Source organism: Tamandua tetradactyla, chromosome 2 (genome assembly GCF_023851605.1).
Source record: "Tamandua tetradactyla isolate mTamTet1 chromosome 2, mTamTet1.pri, whole genome shotgun sequence".
Taxonomy (NCBI): Eukaryota; Metazoa; Chordata; class Mammalia; order Pilosa; family Myrmecophagidae; genus Tamandua; species Tamandua tetradactyla.
In genome coordinates this window covers 151,347,599-151,369,405 of record NC_135328.1, presented here as the reverse complement: position 1 = coordinate 151,369,405, position 21,807 = coordinate 151,347,599, and the positions used below count along the sequence as shown (strand labels likewise).

Genomic DNA, 21,807 nt, shown 5'->3' with positions numbered 1-21,807 from the left:
TACTCCGTTCTAAATTATTTTTAGATGAAGTTATTTAAAAATGTAACAACTATTACCAATACTTTTTAAATGTACCAAATTATAACCAAAGAAGAGATAGAGGAGGTAAAATTATTCAAAAGAAATATACTTTGAGAGCAGTGGTGATATCTCATCAGTACTTTATCTTTGGACACAACCATCCATCTAAATTCTTGAATAAAGACCATGTTGGGTAATTTCAACTTCAAAAATACAAGCTTCTATAAATGTTCATCTCTTTTATAGTTTAATTAGTAGCACTGGAACCAAATCCTGCATTTATTTCCTTTTGTGATTTAAATAAATTGATTATGAATTCCCAGTAGTAACAGTACCACTGGTGGCAAACATCTAAATATGTTGGAATGGATAGAGGAATGAAAGGACAAACTGTGATGTCCCTTTGCTCTTTAGAAAGAACCTTCTCTGTTCTGACATGCCGCTATAGTAAAAGTTTATTGTTGTTTTTTAAAGACTTCCTTGTTGGGCTTCAGAAAACTGGCCTTTAAATGTGCTTCAAAGCCAGATTTGAATGTTTTGTAACTTCAGAAAAAGAGTTTCTGAAAGCAGATAGTTAATGACAGAATTGCTCAACTGAATATTTCCTGTTTTTTTAAAAAAAGGATGAAATGTAATTTCCCATTGACTATAGCAATCACTTTTAAAAGATTTTTAAATGTAAGATCTATTCTGATAAATATACGAAAGAATTTCACCCAAAGTTCTCATAATGAAACATCTGAGTCTTTGGGCTAAACAAGCAATTCTAAGTTATCTGATCTCTTTATTGCAGAAAAGAGTACCTTTTTTAGGGGTGGTGGTGGTGGTGCATGGTCCAGGAATCGAACCCTGGTCTCCCACATGTAAGGCAAGCATTCCACCACTGAACCACCTATGCACCTCTGAAAAGACCACTTTTAAACTAACCCATCAAAATAAACACTATCCAATGTCTAAACACTTTCAGAGAAGGAGATATTTTATCTGCATCAGACATCGAATACAATGTTTAATAATTCCATGGCTGGAATATTTGCCCCCAACTCCTTCAGGTTCCATTTTAAAGTTCATCCCACCTTTAATTACACCAAAGACAAATAAACAAACGGTCCTATAATCTCCTATGTGAGAAATTCATCATGTACCTTAGGCTAATCACCTTCTAAAGCACACTCTCATATTGTTTTTTGGGAGTGGAGGTTCAGTCTGACTAAGGGAGTAATAAAAAAAAATGCATTTAACTAGATTATCTCTGGAAGAACACAGAAGCAACTGGAAACACCAATTTGCAACTAGGGAACAGAACTGGGTGGCCTGGGAGCAGTGGAAAGAAGGGGGCTTTATATATCATTTTAACGGTTAGAATCTTATACTATATGAATGCACTATTAAAAATATTTTTACATATAATTTGAATTAGAAGAAATGTTACAAGAATACGGTCCTGTATTACGTCTTTGGAGTAGGCTTGAAGGGTCTCAAGAGGCCCATAGGGATGATGGTAAACTTTTTGTTTGAGTGAGAAATACTGCATGATGTTGCACTCTGCTTAGCTGTTTGCTGTGGACAGTCCAGACCTGCTGGGGAAACATTATTTCCTTTGCACAGAATTCAGGATTAGGGGTCAGTTGACCAAGGTATGGTCCTATTTTAACTCCTAACCACTCATGAAACTTTGGGTTGATCATTTATTTCTCCCTATGTCTCAGTCTCATCTATAAGCTAAAAAAGTTATATTAGATGAGTTCTCAAATTCTTTCCTGCTTCAAAATGCTATGAATCTTTAAAATATATCTAAATATATTTATCAATATTTTTATATAATTTTTCTGTGGCTAGAAATAAATTTCTTCAACAGAAGGATTAGGAGGTGATGATTTTCTGGTCTGAGGAGAATAAAACTTCTCTGAATTGCCAGCAGCTCTGAGGGCACACATAGATGTGAGCAGACCCAATAGCACTGTGATTGGCAGGGGCACACATGTGAAGCAGCAAACACATGCCTCCTCTCCAAGTGATGCCAAGATTCTGTGAGTGCCCAGGGAAGAGGGTGGTGGAGCAGCAGGGCACATGACTTGGAAGGGCCTCAAAAGAGCCTGGGCAGCTCATTTTTCAGTTTTCCAGTTCAGTCATCTGGTCAATCACTGGTATTCAGGTAAAGGCTGCACATCAAAACCAAGGTCATCATCTTACTATGGTATTAATGATATTAATAAAGGTATGTATACAAATCTAATAATAAGTTACAAGATATGGACTTTAAAATAAGTTTAGGCTACCAATATAGGGAAGGCATTATGTAATAATAGGCTGCATGTATCTTTCATTCTTGGCCTAACGAATAAATGTAAACTTCAAGAAACAATGTAACTTATTTATGCTAAGAGTGTTCTACATGGTAATTTTTTTTTTGCATGGGCAGGCACTGGGAAATGAACGTGGGTCTCTGGTATGGCAGGCGAGAACTCTGCCTGCTGAGCCACCACGGCCCACCCTCTACATGGTAATTTATCAATGATCTGAGTCCAGAAATCAAAAGGCCAACTTCATTTTTAAAAGTCTTAATTGCAGTTGTCAGTTAACCAAAGAACACTGACAAAATAAAAATGAAAGAGAAAGTCCTAAGACAGTAACTGTACTTGTTTCTGCAAAAGAAATCTATTTTCTCCTACAAGATGTTCAACAACAGAATCTCTAGAACATATACAAAAAGAAAAACTAAAAATTAAACAGCATCAATACCATATAAAGATGGTTACGCAGGGTGGGAGATCATCTCCCAGCTTCCTTTCCTGAGTTCATTTCCATTATTTTCCTTAATTGTTATTTATGTATCTCTTGCCTATTTTGCCAAAAACAGTTCCTATAAATTTTTGGTTCAGCGCTTTAGATAAAATACAATTCCTTTCTGCAGTACATGCGCTACTAAAAAGCCACGGGAGAGTCTAATCGGGAAGAACGAGATTTGTTCTTTCCATTAGTTTAGAGAAAACCTAATTTCAAAGCTGTGCTCCCACACACAGATAACTGGCTCCTCACCAGCCAGGAATTCCACCACAGGCCCTTGAACCTACTGACCATTCATTCACTATCTAGGGCCTTTAGTGTAGGAATGAATCACTGAGATGTTTGACTCCAGTGGGTTCGTGAATCAAAAAAAAATAATCTGAGTACAAGAGCCTGTGTAAGGGAGTCTTCCATGTTCTTCTAGCGGAATGTTGAGTACCATGGCTTTGAAGTCTTTTCATGGATATTAAAACCTATACACACCCACGGTACCACTTTAAATGGCCAGGTGTGTCAGGACAGACAACTCTGGGAGCCTGAAGGAGGTGGGAGCGACATGTGGGGTGCAGCCTGCTGAGCTGCTCTAAAAAACCAGCATCACAGGAACCACAAAGGGAAGTCTTTCCCTATAGTGAAAAAAACAAAACAAAACAAAAAAACTTTGCAAATAATGAACTGACTGTTATTTTTGGTTTGACTTTTTCTTTCAAAATGTGGACCTCACCTATATGTTAGTGTCAAATATCAGTAAATTATTCTCCTTTATAAAATTGTGGTGGCAACCTCAGGTTTTAACTGAGGAAGGAAAGGGAGGAGCAAATTGCTTTTAAACATTGCCTTTAAATCTCGTTTCATACCTGACAGTGGAAGAAAAAGAAAAACCTTCAGAAGAAATATCTCTATCTCCTCTGATGCAAACAAATGATTTACTTTAATCTGATGAAATCTTCTTCAAAGTAAAGAAAAGAGGAGGTGTGACAATACACCATGGTTATAGAAGGAAATGCTACTTTTGGAAGAGATTTATCTATATTGAATTATGTAAAGGTGAGATGACATGCTGTCTGAGAGTCACTTTAAAAACAGCAAAGAAAAAAAAGAAAAAAGTGATGAAAAAAAGCATAGGTGGCATGCTGGTTTGAAATGATGTATGTACCCCAGAAAAGCCATGTTTTAATCCTAATCCCATTTTATAAAGGCAGCCGCTTCTTATGTGATTTAATCAAGAACGGTTGTTAAACTGGATTAGATTGAGGCGTGTCTCCACCCATTTGGGTGGGTCTTGACTGGTTTACTGGAATCCTATAAAAGAGGAAACATTTTGGAGAATGAGAGATTCAGAGAGAGCAGAGAATGACACAGCCATGAGAAGAAGAGAGTCCACAAGCCTTTGGAGATGAAGAAGGAAAACGCCTCCCGGGGAGCTTCATGAAACAGGAAGCCAGGAGAGAAAGTTAGCAGATGACACCTTGTTCACCATGTGTCCTACTAGCAGAGAGAGAAACTGTGACCTTGTTCATCATGTGCCTTCTCACTTAAGAGAGAAACCCTGAACTTCATCAGCCTTCTTGAACCAAGATATCTTTCTTTGGATGCCTTTGATTGGACATTTCTATAGACTTGTTATAACTGGGACATTTTCTCAGCCTTAGAACTATAAACTAGCAACTTATTAAATTCCCCTTTTTAAAAGCCATTCTGTTTCTGGCATATTGCATTCAGGCAGCTAGCAAACTAGAACAGGTGGCAAAATATGAGGGTTCTTTGCTTTACTGAATTTTTATATTCTAAAATTTTTCATAATCAATTTTCTAAAATTATATAATTAAAAATCCCTGTAGTATCCTTTTATGACCTGGAATACATTCAGAAATTTAACAAATCTCCTTGAGTTCTATGGTGGTATATCAGTTAAGACCTTATATTCAAAAAGTGAATGAATAACTCTTTAGTGCATTTGAGTATCTATGACAGTCCATTTTTCATCAATATTCCTGAAAAGATAGGACTCTGTTACACTAGCTGCTCAAGTCCTGATTCTTCTCCATTTCAAATAGGAAATATAAGTCTTATTTCTTACAAAGTATACATATGGCAGAATAATATGCTTCCTTCAGGCTAACTTTATTCTTTGCAGAAACGTTTTCATTTTATAGCTGTCACAGCAGTCAAAGGGTACTAACAGTGATTGTTGCTATGTTGCTGTCCCCCATCATGGCACCAACATTGTTAACTGCTGTACTAACACCAGTGGACTCAGGGTCATCCATCACATCAGTACACACCAGATCAAGAGGGGACACATTTTGTGAAAAACCTCCATTTAGTGGACAAGAAGAAGCTTGGGACTTATCCTTTACAACCCAAAGCAAAAAGAATAAACATTCCTTCTGCCTTGGGAAAACAAAAGCTAACCAGCACAGAAGCTATAGAAGAAAATGTCACCTCCCTTACATTTGCATGGGATAAGACCTGAAAAGCTGAATCTCATCTTGGGGACTAATTTTATTAACCCAGACCCTTTCTACTTTTGAAGTCATGGTTTAAAGTACCTAAGGAAATGTTAGGTCTACTTTATTTAAGGTCCATGCCCTGGCCTCCCCCTATTTAAAGTTTTGTATTTGTAAACAAACATTGCCTGTAGTTATCCAAAAGTAAAGTCTAAATATTTAGCAAAAAGATGTATTAGGTGAAGAATTCCCATTTTACACTAAACAACTCTCTTCTAAACAAGGCCAAATTTTCACAAAAATAGATTTTAAATAGACAGCTTTCCATTTAAACAGGGAGAATATCTTAGGTGGGTATTTAAAATACAATCATACATAGACAAAATCCAGTTCATGTAAATTTTTCAACCTACCAAATAGTTCTATTTCAGTAGGACTATTATTTTCTCTAAGAACACTGAACATTCTAACCAGGTGAAATTTTTTTTTTCCTAGAAAGGATAGCAGCATGCTGAAAATACTGACAAAATATTCCAAAGGAGAACCCATTGGTTATTTATTATAATTAAAGGTGAAGTATAATATGCATATATTGAAAACAGTTTTCAACTTTTAAGAGTATGCCTATACCTCTCTCTCTAAGCCAACTCAGCATATGAGCCCACTGACTTCCCTCCTATGTGAGACATGACTCTCAGGGGTGTAAATCTTCCTGGCAATGTAGGACAGAAAGCCTGGGATAAGTCAGGACTTGACATCAAGAGATTGAGAAAGCCTTCTTGACCAAAAGGGGGAAGAGAGAAATGAGACAAAGTAAGTCTCAGTGGTTGAGAGATTTCAAACAGAGTTGAGAGGTTATCCAGAGATTATTCGTATACATTATACAGATATCCCTTCTTAGTTTATGGTGTATTGGAGTGGCTAATGGGAAGTATCTGAAACTGTTGAGCTGTGTTCGAGTAGCCTAGATTCTTGAAGACAACTGTATAAAGATATAACAATTACGATGTGACTGTGTGATTGTAAGAGCCTTTTGTCTGATGTTCCTTATATCCAGGCTAGGGACAGACGAGTAAAAAAATACGGATAAAAATAAATAAATAAATAATAGGGGGACAAAGGGTAAAATATATTAGGTAAATGGAAACCATAGGGGTCAATAAGAGGGAGGAGTAAGTTGTACTGTATGCCTAAGATTTTCTTTTTATTTCTTTTTCTGGAATGATGCAAATATTCTAAAAAAAATGATAATGGTGATGAATGCAGCAACTATGTTGATGATATAGTGAGCAACTGATTGTGCACCATCTATAGAAAATATGTGTGTAAAGACTTTCTCAATAAAACAATTTTTAAAAAGTAAGCCTATAATTAATTTTGGGAAGAAAACCTGTTTTTATGGCTCTACTTTCCCTTTTCCTATCGTATATGATTGTGCTCCTGATACATTTTCTAAGTTCATCATTACACAGTCTCCTTTGCTTTATAATTTAATCATGGTTTGCATCCTTCAGTGCCTAGACAAACTCTATGGACTGGTTAATTATCGGTATTTCCTAAATTTATGATGAACAAGCATTTGCCTTTATTATTTTTTTGAACACTGACTTGTGTTCTCATTAAAGGAAATGAACCTTAGAGTTTTCTCCTTGTGACTATAAACTTCCTAAATATAATTTTAGGATGTTCATCATGAATATGTGTCACAGGCGAACAGGGTGAAAATGAGAATTTCAGATTATTAATAGAGAAAATCTGTTGGCTCATAATAAAAATTCTCATTACCAGAGAGTGGAAGCTGTAGAGTGAAGAAGAGATGGAGGAAGGTAAGGAAAGGGGTCAGATATGACATGGGAAGAAAAAAAATGAAAAAAGGCTTGGGGTACAAGATATTTGAGGATATCATAAATCCTATTCTGCTGTACTCAGGCAGTGCCACTGGTAAACCATCCCAGGGAAATGGCAAATCTTTAAAGGCTTTATCCAAGGAAATCACATAAAATTTCTTGGTGGGATATTCTAATATTTAATAATTCTCACTGAGTTAGATTTTCTGTATCATAGATTAAGATTAAACTGGTAATAATTAATATTTGGAAACTGTTCATGGATTTCAGTGGAAGAAATAATTCATATATTAAAGTCCCCATTAGAACTGCTTTCTAAATGAATAACCAGAGACAAAAAAAATTAAAAAAAAAACACACACACAAAAAACCCAACATCTGAATTTAACCAGCCTTAACTGATGAGAGTCTCCACATCAGTATCAGCAGAGGTGAAAAAACTAAAATATTTAGACTTTTCTGTATAAAATGTTAGGGAGGAAAAAATAATGTGGAATCTCACAGAACAGGATATTTCGGGTAAACTAAGAATTCTTCTCATATATGTGGGAATAGGTAGCGAATACAGCAATTTCTCATGAGAGGCTGTGAACTTAGTCACCACCAGGGCACAGTGGTGAAGGAAGCTGGTAGTTTCAGAGAAACCATTCTTCCTTCACTTGCTGCAATGCCTACACTACAATCAGCATGGACCTGTGGACTCCAGGGAGAAATGAGACATAGTCCTCGCCCTCCTATCTAGTCAGGAAGAAAATAAGAGGTAAAAAATTACACCACAATGTAAAAAATGCTTCAAAATGTGCTCGTGGTATACAGGAAGTACTACTAAAAACCTGTGAGAGAATTTCTAACCCTGTTTGGGGTTGGGGCGAAGAGAGGTGGTTTTAGGGAAGACTGGTGACAAGGTGATGTTTGAATAGAGCCTTCAAGGATGAGTGGGAGCTTACCGCAGATGCACAAGGGGAAATGGGCAGAAGAAAGAGACTGGGCAAAGGTAGGAAAATGACCTGCATTTCATAAACCAAAACAGTTCACTCTGGTTAGTGTAGAAGTGGGGAAGAAAAAGGGCTAGAAAGTTGAGTTGTCACGTTATACTGAACACCTTACTAAACCCCACTAAACTGAGAGCAATGAGTGAAACGTCAGCAGAGAACTAGAGAAAAGAGGACGGTAGACAACAGAAGCAACTTCTTGAAAGCTGGAAAGCAGATGAACAAATGGCAACTGATCAAATAGATCAGAGCAAGTTGAAGCCCAAACCTGCGGCAGGGAAGAAGACAGGAGTGCTGATTTGTGCTATGGAACCTGAAGACTCTCCTGAAAGTAGTCACGGGGTTGAAAACAGGAGGATATGATCAGGCCTCCACCATTCCCTCTTCCACCCCATGTAGGCCAGCAACAACACTGGCAGAAGATCTATATTTTATTCTCTGGAAGGGGTGGATCAGAAGAACTGGATGTGGGAAGAACAGATACGGCAAAAAATCAACATACTAAATGAGAATACTCAAGCTTGCTTCAGTCACTAGGTAAGGTCCATCTACTAGTAGCCACTTTTAACACCATCTCTGGTTTAGGAGAAGACTACTGAAAGACAGATCCTGATGGATGGCAATTTTCCTAATCAGAAAGACAAGTCCACTGTTCGCCCCACAGGGAATTCCATCAAACAACTGTCTCCCTTATACAAGGCTTCCAGTTAGCTTTTTCATCCTCTTGGAATATAACAGTTAACCAAGGATCACCAGACATTTCAGAGAAGCATTTAACATGTAATAATATGAAAAAGATAGACTAAAACAAAAACCGAAAGAAGAACATGGAGGGTAAATGCAATGAAGAATACATAGCAAACTGTCAAAACCTCAAATTAATACTCTCATGTTGTTCTATGCTTGTCAAACAATAGGATGCTATTTTTTTAAAGGAACAATCAAGAAACAAAAAAAACCTTGTGCTAACTAAAAATTTAATAGAAATGTTTCAAAAAGAAAAAAAAATTGGAGGATATTGTTCAGGAAACCACCCAGATAAGAGAAAAAAGTAGATAAAAAAAGAAATTGGTAGATAAAGATGCTAAAATCAGATGATTAATCTATAAGGATCAACATCAAAAACAAGAATTCCATACAGAAAGAAAAGAAAAAAATTGAAGAAGAAACTATCACAGAATTAAATAGGATATGTCCTAGGGCTGAAAGACATGAGTGTTCAGGCTGAAAGCGACCATATGTCCCTAGCTAATAAGTGAATCATATGTATCAAAGCACATCATCTGGACATTTCAAAAACACCCTGAGACATGCTCCACCAAAATGAGGGAAGAAATCACAAAAGCGAGGAGAACAGGGATAAGGAAGGTCTAGGTGAAGATGACCTAAAGGCTACAAGGCGTAGGTCTTGTACACCTTGTACACTTTTGCTCAGAGCAAAGAACAGAGACCAGGAGTTAGTAATGTCAGGTGGGAACCACTAAAGCTGTGGCAGTGGAAGAAATTACTGGAAAGACAGAGAAAAGACACTAGAAATCAATAAAATGAGCAAAAGAGACAAGTGCAGAAGTCTGAGGAGGAGCTGTCGGGAAAGGGAACAGTACCCCAGCCATGGAGTAGGGGTGACAGATAGATCTGTGAAGGGGTAGTTCAAGCTCAGTGTGAGCAGGATTTGGTTGTCAAGGCATCCCTGAGGGTGGAGGGAGGGCAGTTCAGAAAGCATGAGCCCTGGATGTTCGACTGGGAATGGAGATGCCTTACAAGGAGCCAAGCAGAGGGTGAGAGAAGAGGAAGCAGTACCCAACTGTTTACAGAACCAATTTCACCTGAAGCCAAGAATTCTGAAGGTGATCCTCCATGGCTACTGGGGCCTAGACAGAGAGGTCAGTCTGAGTAGGAAGCAGACTGATCTGGCAAGAAAGGCCACCAGTCAAGGATTGAGGTGAATAAAATGGACCAGACTCAAAGGGATTGAAGCTGCAAACACCAGAAAGAAACACAGCAGTGGTCATTCTGGGCTGCAGTGAAGCATGGGAAATTGGGTATCTCTAACAACCGTAATGTGTACCCAGCTTTAATGCATTGACATTCCCTTAAAGTGAAACAAAACATAGTTCATATACTTGAATTATGTCTGTGCCATGTTGCAAGAACTACGGTACAGACAAGTACAAAAGAACACAAAGACACAAAGCCACAAGCCTGAGAAGTGGTACTCTGTAGAACTCCTTGTTCCCCATAGCAGAGGGAATGTTCCTGGGAAATCTCCCAGGAAGGGCAGGAATTAGGGAAAGTTCCCTTTCTACACCATTTAAAGTATAACAAATGAACTTTTGCTTAGAAGTTATTACAAAATTTTTCCTTGTTTAAACTAAATTCCTCAAGCTTGAATTTAAGACTTTTTTCCTTTTGTCCTACATGCTAGACGTATATTTTTAAATGTACATGTTTCATATATCAAGTCACACGATTGTATCCTGAACCCCCAGGGGATGTCGAACAAACAGCATTTTCTCCTTATATACCAGGCTATGATGCTGGGTGTATCCATCTCCCTTTCTCTGAGGCCCTCCATCATGGCACTTCCACAGCATACAGCAGCAGTGTATTTATTGGCCTAACTCCTCATCTGGTCCACAAGCACCTCAAAGGCAGGGCCAAATCCTACTCATTGTTGAATCCCCTAGCATCTCTGGGTCTCTACATCAATCACACTGTACAGGCATGGTGTAGTTGGGACCCAGGCTGGCCTGCTCATTGGGAACATAAGGTAAGCCTCATAGACGGCTCATGAACTCTGTTCCTCAAGGTGAGGGAACAATGTGAAATCAAAATTTCCACACACACCCCTTTTTTTAAAAGTAATTTAATATCTATTTTCTTATTTGATCATTACATAAGACCTGGGAATTAGGAAACAATTCATCCCCTTGGAACAGAAAAGGAAACTGAAGCAGGGAGAGGGTAAACACCTCACACAAGGGGCAGGGTGAGAGGCCAAACTTCCCCATGTACCATGCTTCTTTTCGAGGCAATGTAGGAGCAGTTAAAATGAATGAAAACAAAACTTTATATTAAATCTAAATGTTTCATATAAATACATGCACATATTAAAGATAATTAGATGTCTCTTTTTATCTTGGAAAGGAAGAAACTTGGAATTGGGAACCTTTCATGATTCTCATAATACTAACTTTAAAAGAGGGAAAATACTCAATTCAGTAAGAAAAATGGCTCAAAAATAGAACTATGCTTATGTATTCTACTGCTTGCTATTACCAATACTAAATCTAAATCACTGTTATGAAATATAGCATTCTAAGGATTCTGCTATGCTTGGAAAACACAAGTTTTGTATTTACAAAAGTTTAAATTAGTCGACTTTACATTTTTAGGGCAAATAATAAATATATGATTTTATTAATTTATTATATGTCATTTCATCATGAAAGCAAAATGGGCATATTGAAGAAAATTTTGAAATTCAATTAAAAAAAATCATAAAGGGGACAACCAAAGCAATAGGCTGAGCCCTCAATCTTGGGGTTTGTTCATATGAAACTTAACCCCACAAAGGTTAGGTGAAGCCTACTTAAAATTAGGCCTAAGAGTCACACCCAAGAGAACCTCTTTTGTTGCTCAGATGTAGCCTCTCTCTTTCAGCCAATACAACTAGCAAATTCGCTGGCCTCCCCTTCTCTACGTGGGACATGACTCCCAGGGGTATGAACCTTCCTGGCCATGTGAGACAGAAATCCTAGAATGAGCTGGGACTCAGTACCAAGGGATTGAGAAAACCTTCTTACCAAAAGGGGGAAGAGAGAAATGAGATAAAATAAAGCATCAATGGCTGACAGAGTCCAAACAGAGTCGAGAGGTTATCCGGGAGGTTATTCTTATGCATTAAAGAGATATCACCTTTTTTAAATTAAGGCATAACAGAGAGGCTGGAAGGAACTGCCTGAAAATGTAGAGTTGTGTTCCAGTAGCCATGTTTCTAGAAGATGATTGTATAATGATCTAGCTTTTGCAATATGACTGTGTGATTGTGAAAATCTTGTGTCTGATGCTTCTTTTATCTACCTTATGGACAGATGAGTAAAATATATAGATTAAAAATAAATAAATAATAGGGGGAACAAATGTTAAAATAAATTTAATAGACTGAAGTGCTAATGACCAATGAAAGAGAGGGTAAGGGTATGGTATGCATGAATTTTTTTCTGTTTCTTTTTATTTCTTTTTCTGAATTAATGCAAATGTTCTAAGAAATGATCATGATGGTAAATATACAACTATGTGATGAAAAAAAGCATGTTCATATTGTATGTTGATTGGTTTTATTAATAAAGATTTAAAAAACACCAGATACACACACTAATTGTAGCATTTTGATTCATTTCTTTCAGTTCTTTTTACTATGTGTATGGGTTTCTTTTGATTGTTTCATGATTTTTTTCTCTTCACATTATAAGATAATTACATCACTTTCTTAACTACATTCTATAATTCATTCAACTATTATATGATCCTTTGTGGGGTTGTATCACAGTTTACCAGACCATTCTCCTTTTTAGATAAGTAGACTGTTGCCAATCTTTACTATAATGAATAATGCTTTAATGAATACACTTCTAATTTCTTCCTTCTTGTTTCTTTTAGATAAATTTGTAAAATGTGAAGTGGATGATAATTTTTAAGACCACTGACATAATCTGCCAAATGGCTTCTCCAAAAGTTTAATATACCTCATTATCAGCAAAGGATGAGAATGCTTATTTCATACTACTCATCATTACTGTTCTAGTTTGCTAGCTGCCGGAATGCAATATACCAGAAACGGAATGGCCTTTAAAAGGGGAAATTTAATGAGTTGCTAGTTTACAGATCTAAGGCTGAGAAAATGTCCCAATTAAAACAAGTCTATAGAAATGTCCAATCAAAGGCATCTGGGGAAAAATACCTTGGTTCAAGAAGGCCGATGAAGTTCAGGGTTTCTCTCTCATCTGGAAAGGCACATGGTGAATGCAGTCAGGGCTTCTCTCTCGGCTGGAAGGGCACATGGCAGACACGGCGTCATCTGCTAGCTTACTCTCCTGGCTTCTGGTTTCATGAAGCTCCCCGGGAGGCGTTTCCCTTCTTCATCTCCAAAGGTCGCTGGCTGGTGGACTCTCTGCTTTGTAGTGTTGCAGCATTCTCTGCCCTCTCTGAGTCTCTCTGAGTCTCCAAAATATTTCCTCTTTTATAGGACTCCAGTAAACCAATCAAGACCCACTCAAATGGGTGGAGACATGTCATCCCCTAATCCAGTTTAACAACCGTTCTTAACTAAATCACATCAACTAGGAAGATGATCTCATTACAGTTTCAAATATACAGTACTGACTAGGGATTATTCTACCTTTAAGTAATGAGATTTATATTAAAACATGGCTTTCTTAGGGGGCATATATCCTTTCAAACCAGCACATTCCACTCTCTGGCCCCTAAAAAAGACATGTTTTTCCCATATACAAAATACATTAATTTCATAACAATATCAGATATCCTTAAACCTTTCAGTAGCAATACAAACAAAGTATCAAATTAGAGACAGTATAAAATCTCATCAAATCAGTTACAGGCATGGTCTGTCCTAAGGCAAAATTCTCTCCATTTGCTCTGGACCTTTGAAAACTCATGACCAGTTATTTGCTGCCAACATACAAAGAAGGAACATTCACAGGATACATAGACACATTTCCATAGGGAGGAAGGAACACAGGGGTCACCGGACCCATACAGTTCCGAAAACCTGCAGGGCAAAGTTCATTAGATTTCAAAGTCTGAGAGTCATTTATCCTCCGGGCTTTAGAAAATGGCAGTCCCACCCTTTCCAAATGCCTACGCCTGCCTCTCTCTGAATACAACCTTGGGGGATATTGGGGAGACCACCTTTCTCTCGGCTCCACCCTCTCCAAGCATGGGGGCCACACCCGGGCTCTCTGCCATCTCCGGGGCACACACTCAACCCCTCCATGTGGTGGCAGCCAGGCTCTCCCCACACCCCAAGAAACGTGCTTCACCCTCTCCAAGGCCTGAGGCGGCATGACTCTTCCACTGCAACGAGGTGGAAGGCCCATTCTCTGCCTTTGGGGCAAACTCACCCTCTCCACGGGCTTGGGTGGGTCCACTCTCCTGGCCTGAGGCTTCTTGACTTCAGACCTCAGCTTCCACGGTTTTGCCTCTGAAGTTATTTTTCCTCCAATGTGTCCCTTCTCTGAACCCCTCAGTCCAGATTGGCAGCGGCTCTGTTTATACAGGTCCCACAGCACTCTCGTTGGCTTTCTATGCAGTAGCCTTGGATCATGCCCATCAGACATAAGGAGTTTCCACAAATCTTTCCTGGATAACTCCATGTCCGATCCTGGCTTTCTCTGAAATGGCTGGCTGGTTCCACATTTGGTTAAATCCACACTCAGGGCACTATACTCTGGAGTCTCCCTTTCTGTAGGCCCAGAATTTTCCAGGACCTCAATTTCTAGTTTCTTTTTACTCAAGAGTTCAGTTCTCAGCTTATCTCTTTCCTTTCGCATTTCACTATAAGCTGTGAGGAGAAACCAGGCTGCACTTTCAACACTTAATTTGGAGATCTCTTCTGCTAAATATACAAGTTCATGGCTTTTACAATCTGCCTTCCAGCCAAAGCCACGAGTCAATTTTGCCAGATTATCTGCCATTTTAAAACAAGGCTCACTTTCCTTCCAGTCTACAATAACACGTGCTTCATTTCTGTCTAGGGCCTCATCAGAGGTATCTTTAGAGTCCACATTTCTCCCAACAGTCTCTCCAAAGCATTCTAGGCCTTCTCTATCAAGCTTCTCACAACTCCTCCAGAATCTTCCCCATATCCATTTAAAAAGCCACTCCAACATGCTTGGTATTTGCAAACCACAGCAGCAGCACCCCACTCTCTGGTACCAAAATCTGTTCTAGTTTGCTAGCTGCCGGAATGCAATATACCAGAAACGGAATGGCCTTTAAAAGGGGAAATTTAATGAGTTGCTAGTTTACAGATCTAAGGCTGAGAAAATGTCCCAATTAAAACAAGTCTATAGAAATGTCCAATCAAAGGCATCTGGGGAAAAATACCTTGGTTCAAGAAGGCCGATGAAGTTCAGGGTTTCTCTCTCATCTGGAAAGGCACATGGTGAATGCAGTCAGGGCTTCTCTCTCGGCTGGAAGGGCACATGGCAGACACGGCGTCATCTGCTAGCTTACTCTCCTGGCTTCTGGTTTCATGAAGCTCCCCGGGAGGCGTTTCCCTTCTTCATCTCCAAAGGTCGCTGGCTGGTGGACTCTCTGCTTTGTAGTGTTGCAGCATTCTCTGCCCTCTCTGAGTCTCTCTGAGTCTCCAAAATATTTCCTCTTTTATAGGACTCCAGTAAACCAATCAAGACCCACTCAAATGGGTGGAGACATGTCATCCCCTAATCCAGTTTAACAACCGTTCTTAACTAAATCACATCAACTAGGAAGATGATCTCATTACAGTTTCAAATATACAGTACTGACTAGGGATTATTCTACCTTTAAGTAATGAGATTTATATTAAAACATGGCTTTCTTAGGGGGCATATATCCTTTCAAACCAGCACAATTACTTAGTAAAACTCATCTATCTTTTTATTATTATTTTACTAATAAGTGAAAAAATATACCCTCATTCTGTGCTAATTTTGCACTGTTGTCTCAAAGAATGAATACTTATTCACTATATGACTAATGACTACTTGAGCTTCCTTATTTGTCAATTACTTATTCGTGTCCATTGGCTTATCAACCAGCTATTTACGTGGATTTAAATTAAATTTGCATGAACATTTTATAGAATTAAAATGTTAACTCAATGTTTACCATTTGATCGGAAATGCTATTTCCCCAAATTCAAATTCTCCAAATTAAAATATTTTAAGTTAATTTTTACTTATGCAGTTTTATTGTTATTTTTCTTTGTGATTCTTTATTAAGGATTTCGAGAGCTTTTCATGTGAGAGTATTTAACTACTTCTCCTTCTCAGCTTTCATGGTTTAATATTACACTTAGGGCATTACCTGCTGGTCATCAGGAGTCCAAATGCCACACGTGATTTGACTCTCCAAGTTGATCTCAGATGACCAGTGTCTTTGCCCACTGACAGAACCAACCAGAACAAATCCATCACGGTATGAAATAAGCGCTTGAGTCCCATCATGGCTCCAGGTAAAGTCACTCACCTATGAGACACATGCAGAGAGAAGTCAGTTTGTTATCTGAAAAGGAGAGTACTTCACAAAAAGATTTGTTAAAAATTTGTGGGTTTACAGAACAATCCTGCATAAAATTCACGATTTCCATATACCATCCTATTAACAGCTTCCACTGGTCTGGTACATTTGTTACAATTGATGAAAGCACATTTCTGTAACTGTACTATTAACTAGAGTCCATGGTTTAGCTTAGAGTTGTTCAGTTGCATGGATTTAAAAAAACTTTTATTCTAGTAACATATATACAACTTAACGTTTTTCCTTTTAACCACATTCAGATAAATAATTCAGTGTTGTTAATTATGTTCACAATATTGTGCTACCACCACTACCATTACCAAAACATTTCCACTGCTCCAAATAGGAGCGCTGTGCATTTTAAGCCTTAACTCCTGAAAAGGAGACACTTTAATCAGACACTAGATTTAGGTCATTAAACTTAGCCATTTGATAAGATTGAGATGCCTTAAAGGAAACAATATATAAAAGACATTATTTGAAAGTTTTTTTTTAATATATTTTTTTGCATGGGCAGGCACCGGGAATAGAAACCCGGGTGTCTGGCATGGCTGGTGAGAACTCTGCCAGCTGAGCCACCATGGCCCTATTTGAAAAGTTTTAAGAGAAACGATAAAAAACCTTATCAAGAGAGGGATATTTCATAAATTATCATTTATCATGATGTGTGTTTTGGACCTTTGTATTTTTTTCCTTTGAATATGTTTAATATGCTTATTAATAAAAATTTCTGCTTTGCATCTTCTAAAAAGAACCTGAAAACTTATATAATACAGCATTTTAGCTTCTTCATGCTGGAAAGGGGTGTTGACCTTACAGGGCAGAGGAATGAAACTGGCTGATGTTCTTGGAGAGACGTGGAGTACCTCATGGTTTTAGGGCTTATCTGGCATAGGAACAATCTGGAGCCCTTAAATTTTTGATACAATAAACTTACTAGGAAAAACATTTATGGAGTCTTAGATAAAGCCCAGGGAATTTTTTTAGCGTTTTCAGGAATATTATTGGTTGGAGCATGGCACACTACAGCAATTTTCCATTATCTGGCTGAAGGTCACATAAGAGTAACATCCAGAATAACCTCTCGACGCTATTTGAAATCCCTTAGCCACTGAAACTTTATTTTGCTTCATGTCTTTTCCTCCTTTTGGTCAAGGAGGCATTCTTAATCCCATGATGCAAAGGCCAGGCTCGTCCCTGGGAGTCATGTTGCACATTGCCAGGGAGACTTGCCCTCTATAAGTCATGTCCCATGTAGAGGGGAGGGTAGTGAGTTATCTGCAGAGTTAGTTTAGAGAGAAAGGCCACAACTGAGCAATAAAAGAGGCGTTTTGCAGTGCCTCTTAGGTAAAATTATAAGTAGGCTTAGCTTTGCCATTACAGAAATGTTTCATAAGGGCGGGCCTCAAGATTGGGGGCTTGGCTTCTTAAAATGAGAGTCCCTAATGTTAAGAGAGTATCAGGAATTCCCCAGGTGGGGAAGTCTGATAGTTCCACATTTTTCCCTAGTCCCTCAAGAGACCATGCAAATACATTTTTTTCTACCCAAAATACTCTGGAATGTATCAGGGTATACTGCATTAACCTTACAGAATAACAAGATCTCATTCCCTATTCTAGGTCCTGTGTAGTTACGTTGTTTAAATAAACTGACCAGACATGTTAAATAGGCAGTGTGCAAGAGACAGTTGAAATTTGGACAAAATAAACTTCTTTTCCTTTGGTCTCAAATAGAAGTTGAGGTTTTAAAATACAAACAATATCATCTTTTACCCTGTATTCTGATTTACTTTAGTTCCTAACCAGGTCCATTTCATTCATATCTCTAATTGAAGTCTGATCTCTTTTTCAGCTTCTTTGTAACAGTTGGTGCCTGCTGATTTTCAGAGCTGCAGAATTGTAACTCTGAGTCTCAGGTGTCACACACATATCCAAAGTTCCAAAGAACTACCCAGTTACACACAAAGAGCACAGCATCTCAGAATTTAGAAATAAATCAGAAATAGATGCGATTACTGTAAGAACTTACAATCTAGAGACCTTTATAATGACCCTTATTGAATACTCTGTACTTCTTATTCATAAATTGCCTAATCTCTGCTCACTTTTTATTCCCTGATAACTTGTGCTTTCAAATTCAATAAAATTTGCTCATTACACTTAGTTTACATTAGTGGGACCATACAATATTGTCTTTTCGTTTCTGGCTTATTTCACTCAACATAATGCCCTCAAGGTTCATTCACCTAGTCATATGCCTCACGACTTCATTCTTTTCTGTATCAGCTCAATACTGCCACATGTATATACCACAATTCACCTTTCCCATCATCAGTACCCTTAGGACACCTCTAGCATGAATTATGCTGCCATAAACACAAGCATACAGATGTTTATATGTATCCCTGCTTTCAGTACATCCAAATATATACTTACAACAGGGTTGCAGGATCATATGGTGTCATGGTCAGGTTCATGTGTCAACTTGGCCAAGTGGTGGTACCTGTTTGTCCGGTTGGGCAAGTGCTGGCCTGTCTGTTGCTACGAGGGCATTCTATATTTAAATCATGATCACGTCAGCTGCATCCACAGCTGATTCCATTTGTAATCAGCCAAAGGGGAGTGTCTTCTACAATGAGTAACACTTAATCTGATCACTGAAAGCCTTTTAAAGAGGATTCAGAAGAGACAGGCCCTTCCTGCTTTGGCTGGCGAGCTTCTCCTGTGGAGTTCGTCCAGACCCTACATCGGAATCATCAGCTTCACAACCTGCCCTGCAGATTTTGGACTCTGCGTTCCTGCAGTCACTACAGACACTTTTATAAATTTTATATTTGTGAGCATTCCCTGTTGATTCTGTTTCTCTAGAGAACCCTAACTAATACATCTTGGTACCAGGAGTGGTTCTTAAGAAAGAGAATCCTAAAAATGGTTTTTTATGAATGGTTTTCTACTCTGACTAGACTCAAAGGCACTAAGGACTCTGATTCCCATAATCAGAATGATACTCCCAATCCATGGCGTGAGTTGGCAAAAGAGACAGTCAAAATATTACCATTCTATTCTCCCAATGCTTCACTTGTACAAACCCAGGCCCTCGGCAATAATGTTTTTGACACCTTTACAGAGTTTTGTGGAAATAAGAGGTATAGAGATGTTGGCTGGTTGTTGTTAGATACACTGGCTACGTTAAGGAGTGAAAAGGATGGGCTTCAGGCTTCAAACGAGAAGCTTAAGTGCCATCTGACAGATGTAGACGTTTCTATGAGTATTCTGAAAGAAAACCTTATTTCCTGTAGCTGTAGACTTGAGATCTCTGAAAATCAGACTCAGAATCTTGCAAGAGTAGCAACTTTACAATGTAAACTGAAATCTCAATGTTGCATGGTGTCTGCCATTAAAGTGAGGGCAGTGATTGGAAAGGAGTGGGACTCTGAAAAATGGGATGGTGACATATGGATTGATAATGATGTCGGGGGTGAGGTTGAAATCCAAAGTCATGCTGAGTCTTCTCTAGATAATCCTGAGGACATAACCACCCCACCTCCAGCCTGCCCTGAGGAGTTGGCCACCCAACCTCCTTCTGAACAGATTAGCCCTAGAGTGATTAATTCTGTTTCATAAGATTAAACTGCAAATGAAGGCCCTGAAGCAAATGGCTTGGAAGATATTTCTAATTCTTTTCATGACCCACTCCTACAAGCCCTCATTTCTTCCAGACCTATAACTAGACTAAAGTCCCAACAGGCCCCTAAAGGTGAGGTAAAAAGTATCACACATGAGGAGGTATGTGATACTCCAAAAGAACTGTGTGAATTTTAAAATTTATATAGACAGAATCAGGGGAATATGTGTAGCAATGGGTTTTAAGGGTGTGGGATAATGGTGGGAGAAATATAAGGCTGGATCAGGCTGAATTTATTGATATGGCCCACTAAGCAGAGATTCTGCATTCAATGTTATAGCTCGAGTGGTTAGAAAAGGTATTAATAGTTTGTTTGGATGACTGGTTGAAACATGGATCAAAAGGTGGCCAACATTACCTGAGGTTGAAATGCCAGAACTGCCCTGGTATAATGTAGATGAGGGGATCCAGAGGCTTTGAGAGATTGGAATGTTAGAGTGGATTTATTATGCAATGCCTGCTCTTACACCCCAGGAATGTCTGGAGGATGCACCTGTTACCAGAACAGTGAGAAATAAATTTGTGAGACTAGCACCACCAACCCTGAAGAGCTCTGTGGTTGCACTTCTCTGTAGGTCAGATATTACTGTAGGAACGACTGTCACTGAGCTGGAATCCTTAAACACAATGGGGATGACAGGATCCCGAGTTGGCAGAAGCCAGAGGGCAGCACTTAATTGCCAAAGACAGGGTAAACACGGCTATTATAATAGACAGCAAACTCAAAGCAGACGTCAAAACTACATGACTTGCAGAATTTGTGGTATTGGCTAGTAAATCATGAGATACCTAGAAATACAATAGAAGGGCAGTCTACTAAATTCTTGTTCAAGCTGTATAAACAAAAGAGTTCGAGGTAAAATGAACATAACTCTAACCTGAATTACAAAAACACAGAATCTCGGCCCCTTGATCAATTTCCAGACTTGACAGTTTACAGACGCAGAGCCCCCTGAATGAAGGGGAGGCCAGGTCCCTTTGGGGGAGAACCCTGTTACACTGACACAAATTTATACTGTTAATCTTCCTACAAGTCTTCCCCAAGGAGACCGATGGCCTTTTACCAGTGTAACTATGCACTGGGGAAAAGGAAATGATCAGATATTTCGGGGATTATTAGACACTGGTTCAGAAGTGACATTAATTCCAGAGGATCCAAAACATCACTCTGGTCCACCAGTCAGAGTGGGAGCTTATGGAGGCCAGGTGATCAATGGAGTTTTAGCTCAGGTCTGTCTCACAGTGGGTCCAGTGGGCTCCTGGACCCATTCTGTAATTATTTCCCCAGTTCTAGAATGTATAATTGGTATAGACATACTGAGGAACTGGCAGAATCCCCACATTGGCTCTCTAACTCGTGCAGTGAGGGCTATTATGGTGGGAAAGGCCAAGTGGAAGCCACTAGAACTGCCCCTACTGAGCAAAATAGTAAATCAGAAGCAATACAGGATTCCTGGAGGGACTGCAGAGATTACTGCCACTCTTAAGGATTTGAAGGATGCAGGCATGGTGATTCCCACCACATCCCCACTCAACTCGACTATTTGGCCTGTGCAGAAAAACAGATGGGTCTTGGAGGTTGACAGTGGATTACCGTAAGCTCAGCCAGGTGAAGGATAAGTTCCTGCATCTGGTCCCTCCTATGACCAAAAAAGAGGCACAACACCTATTTGGTCTCTTTGGATTTTGGCAGCAACATATTCCTCGTTTGGGGGTGC

General features: G+C 38.9%; 1 protein-coding gene across 7 annotated transcripts in view; it reads right to left on the bottom strand.

Annotated features, from left to right (window-relative positions):
* Positions 1-21,807, bottom strand: part of TULP4 (TUB like protein 4) — a 422,942-nt gene that overhangs the window by 104,817 nt on the left and 296,318 nt on the right. For all 7 annotated transcript variants that reach the window (XM_077149362.1, XM_077149360.1, XM_077149357.1 and 4 more), the window contains one exon: positions 16,192-16,353. In XM_077149362.1, the coding sequence (XP_077005477.1) occupies positions 16,192-16,353 (162 nt within the window). The remainder of the gene's footprint in view (positions 1-16,191; positions 16,354-21,807) is intronic.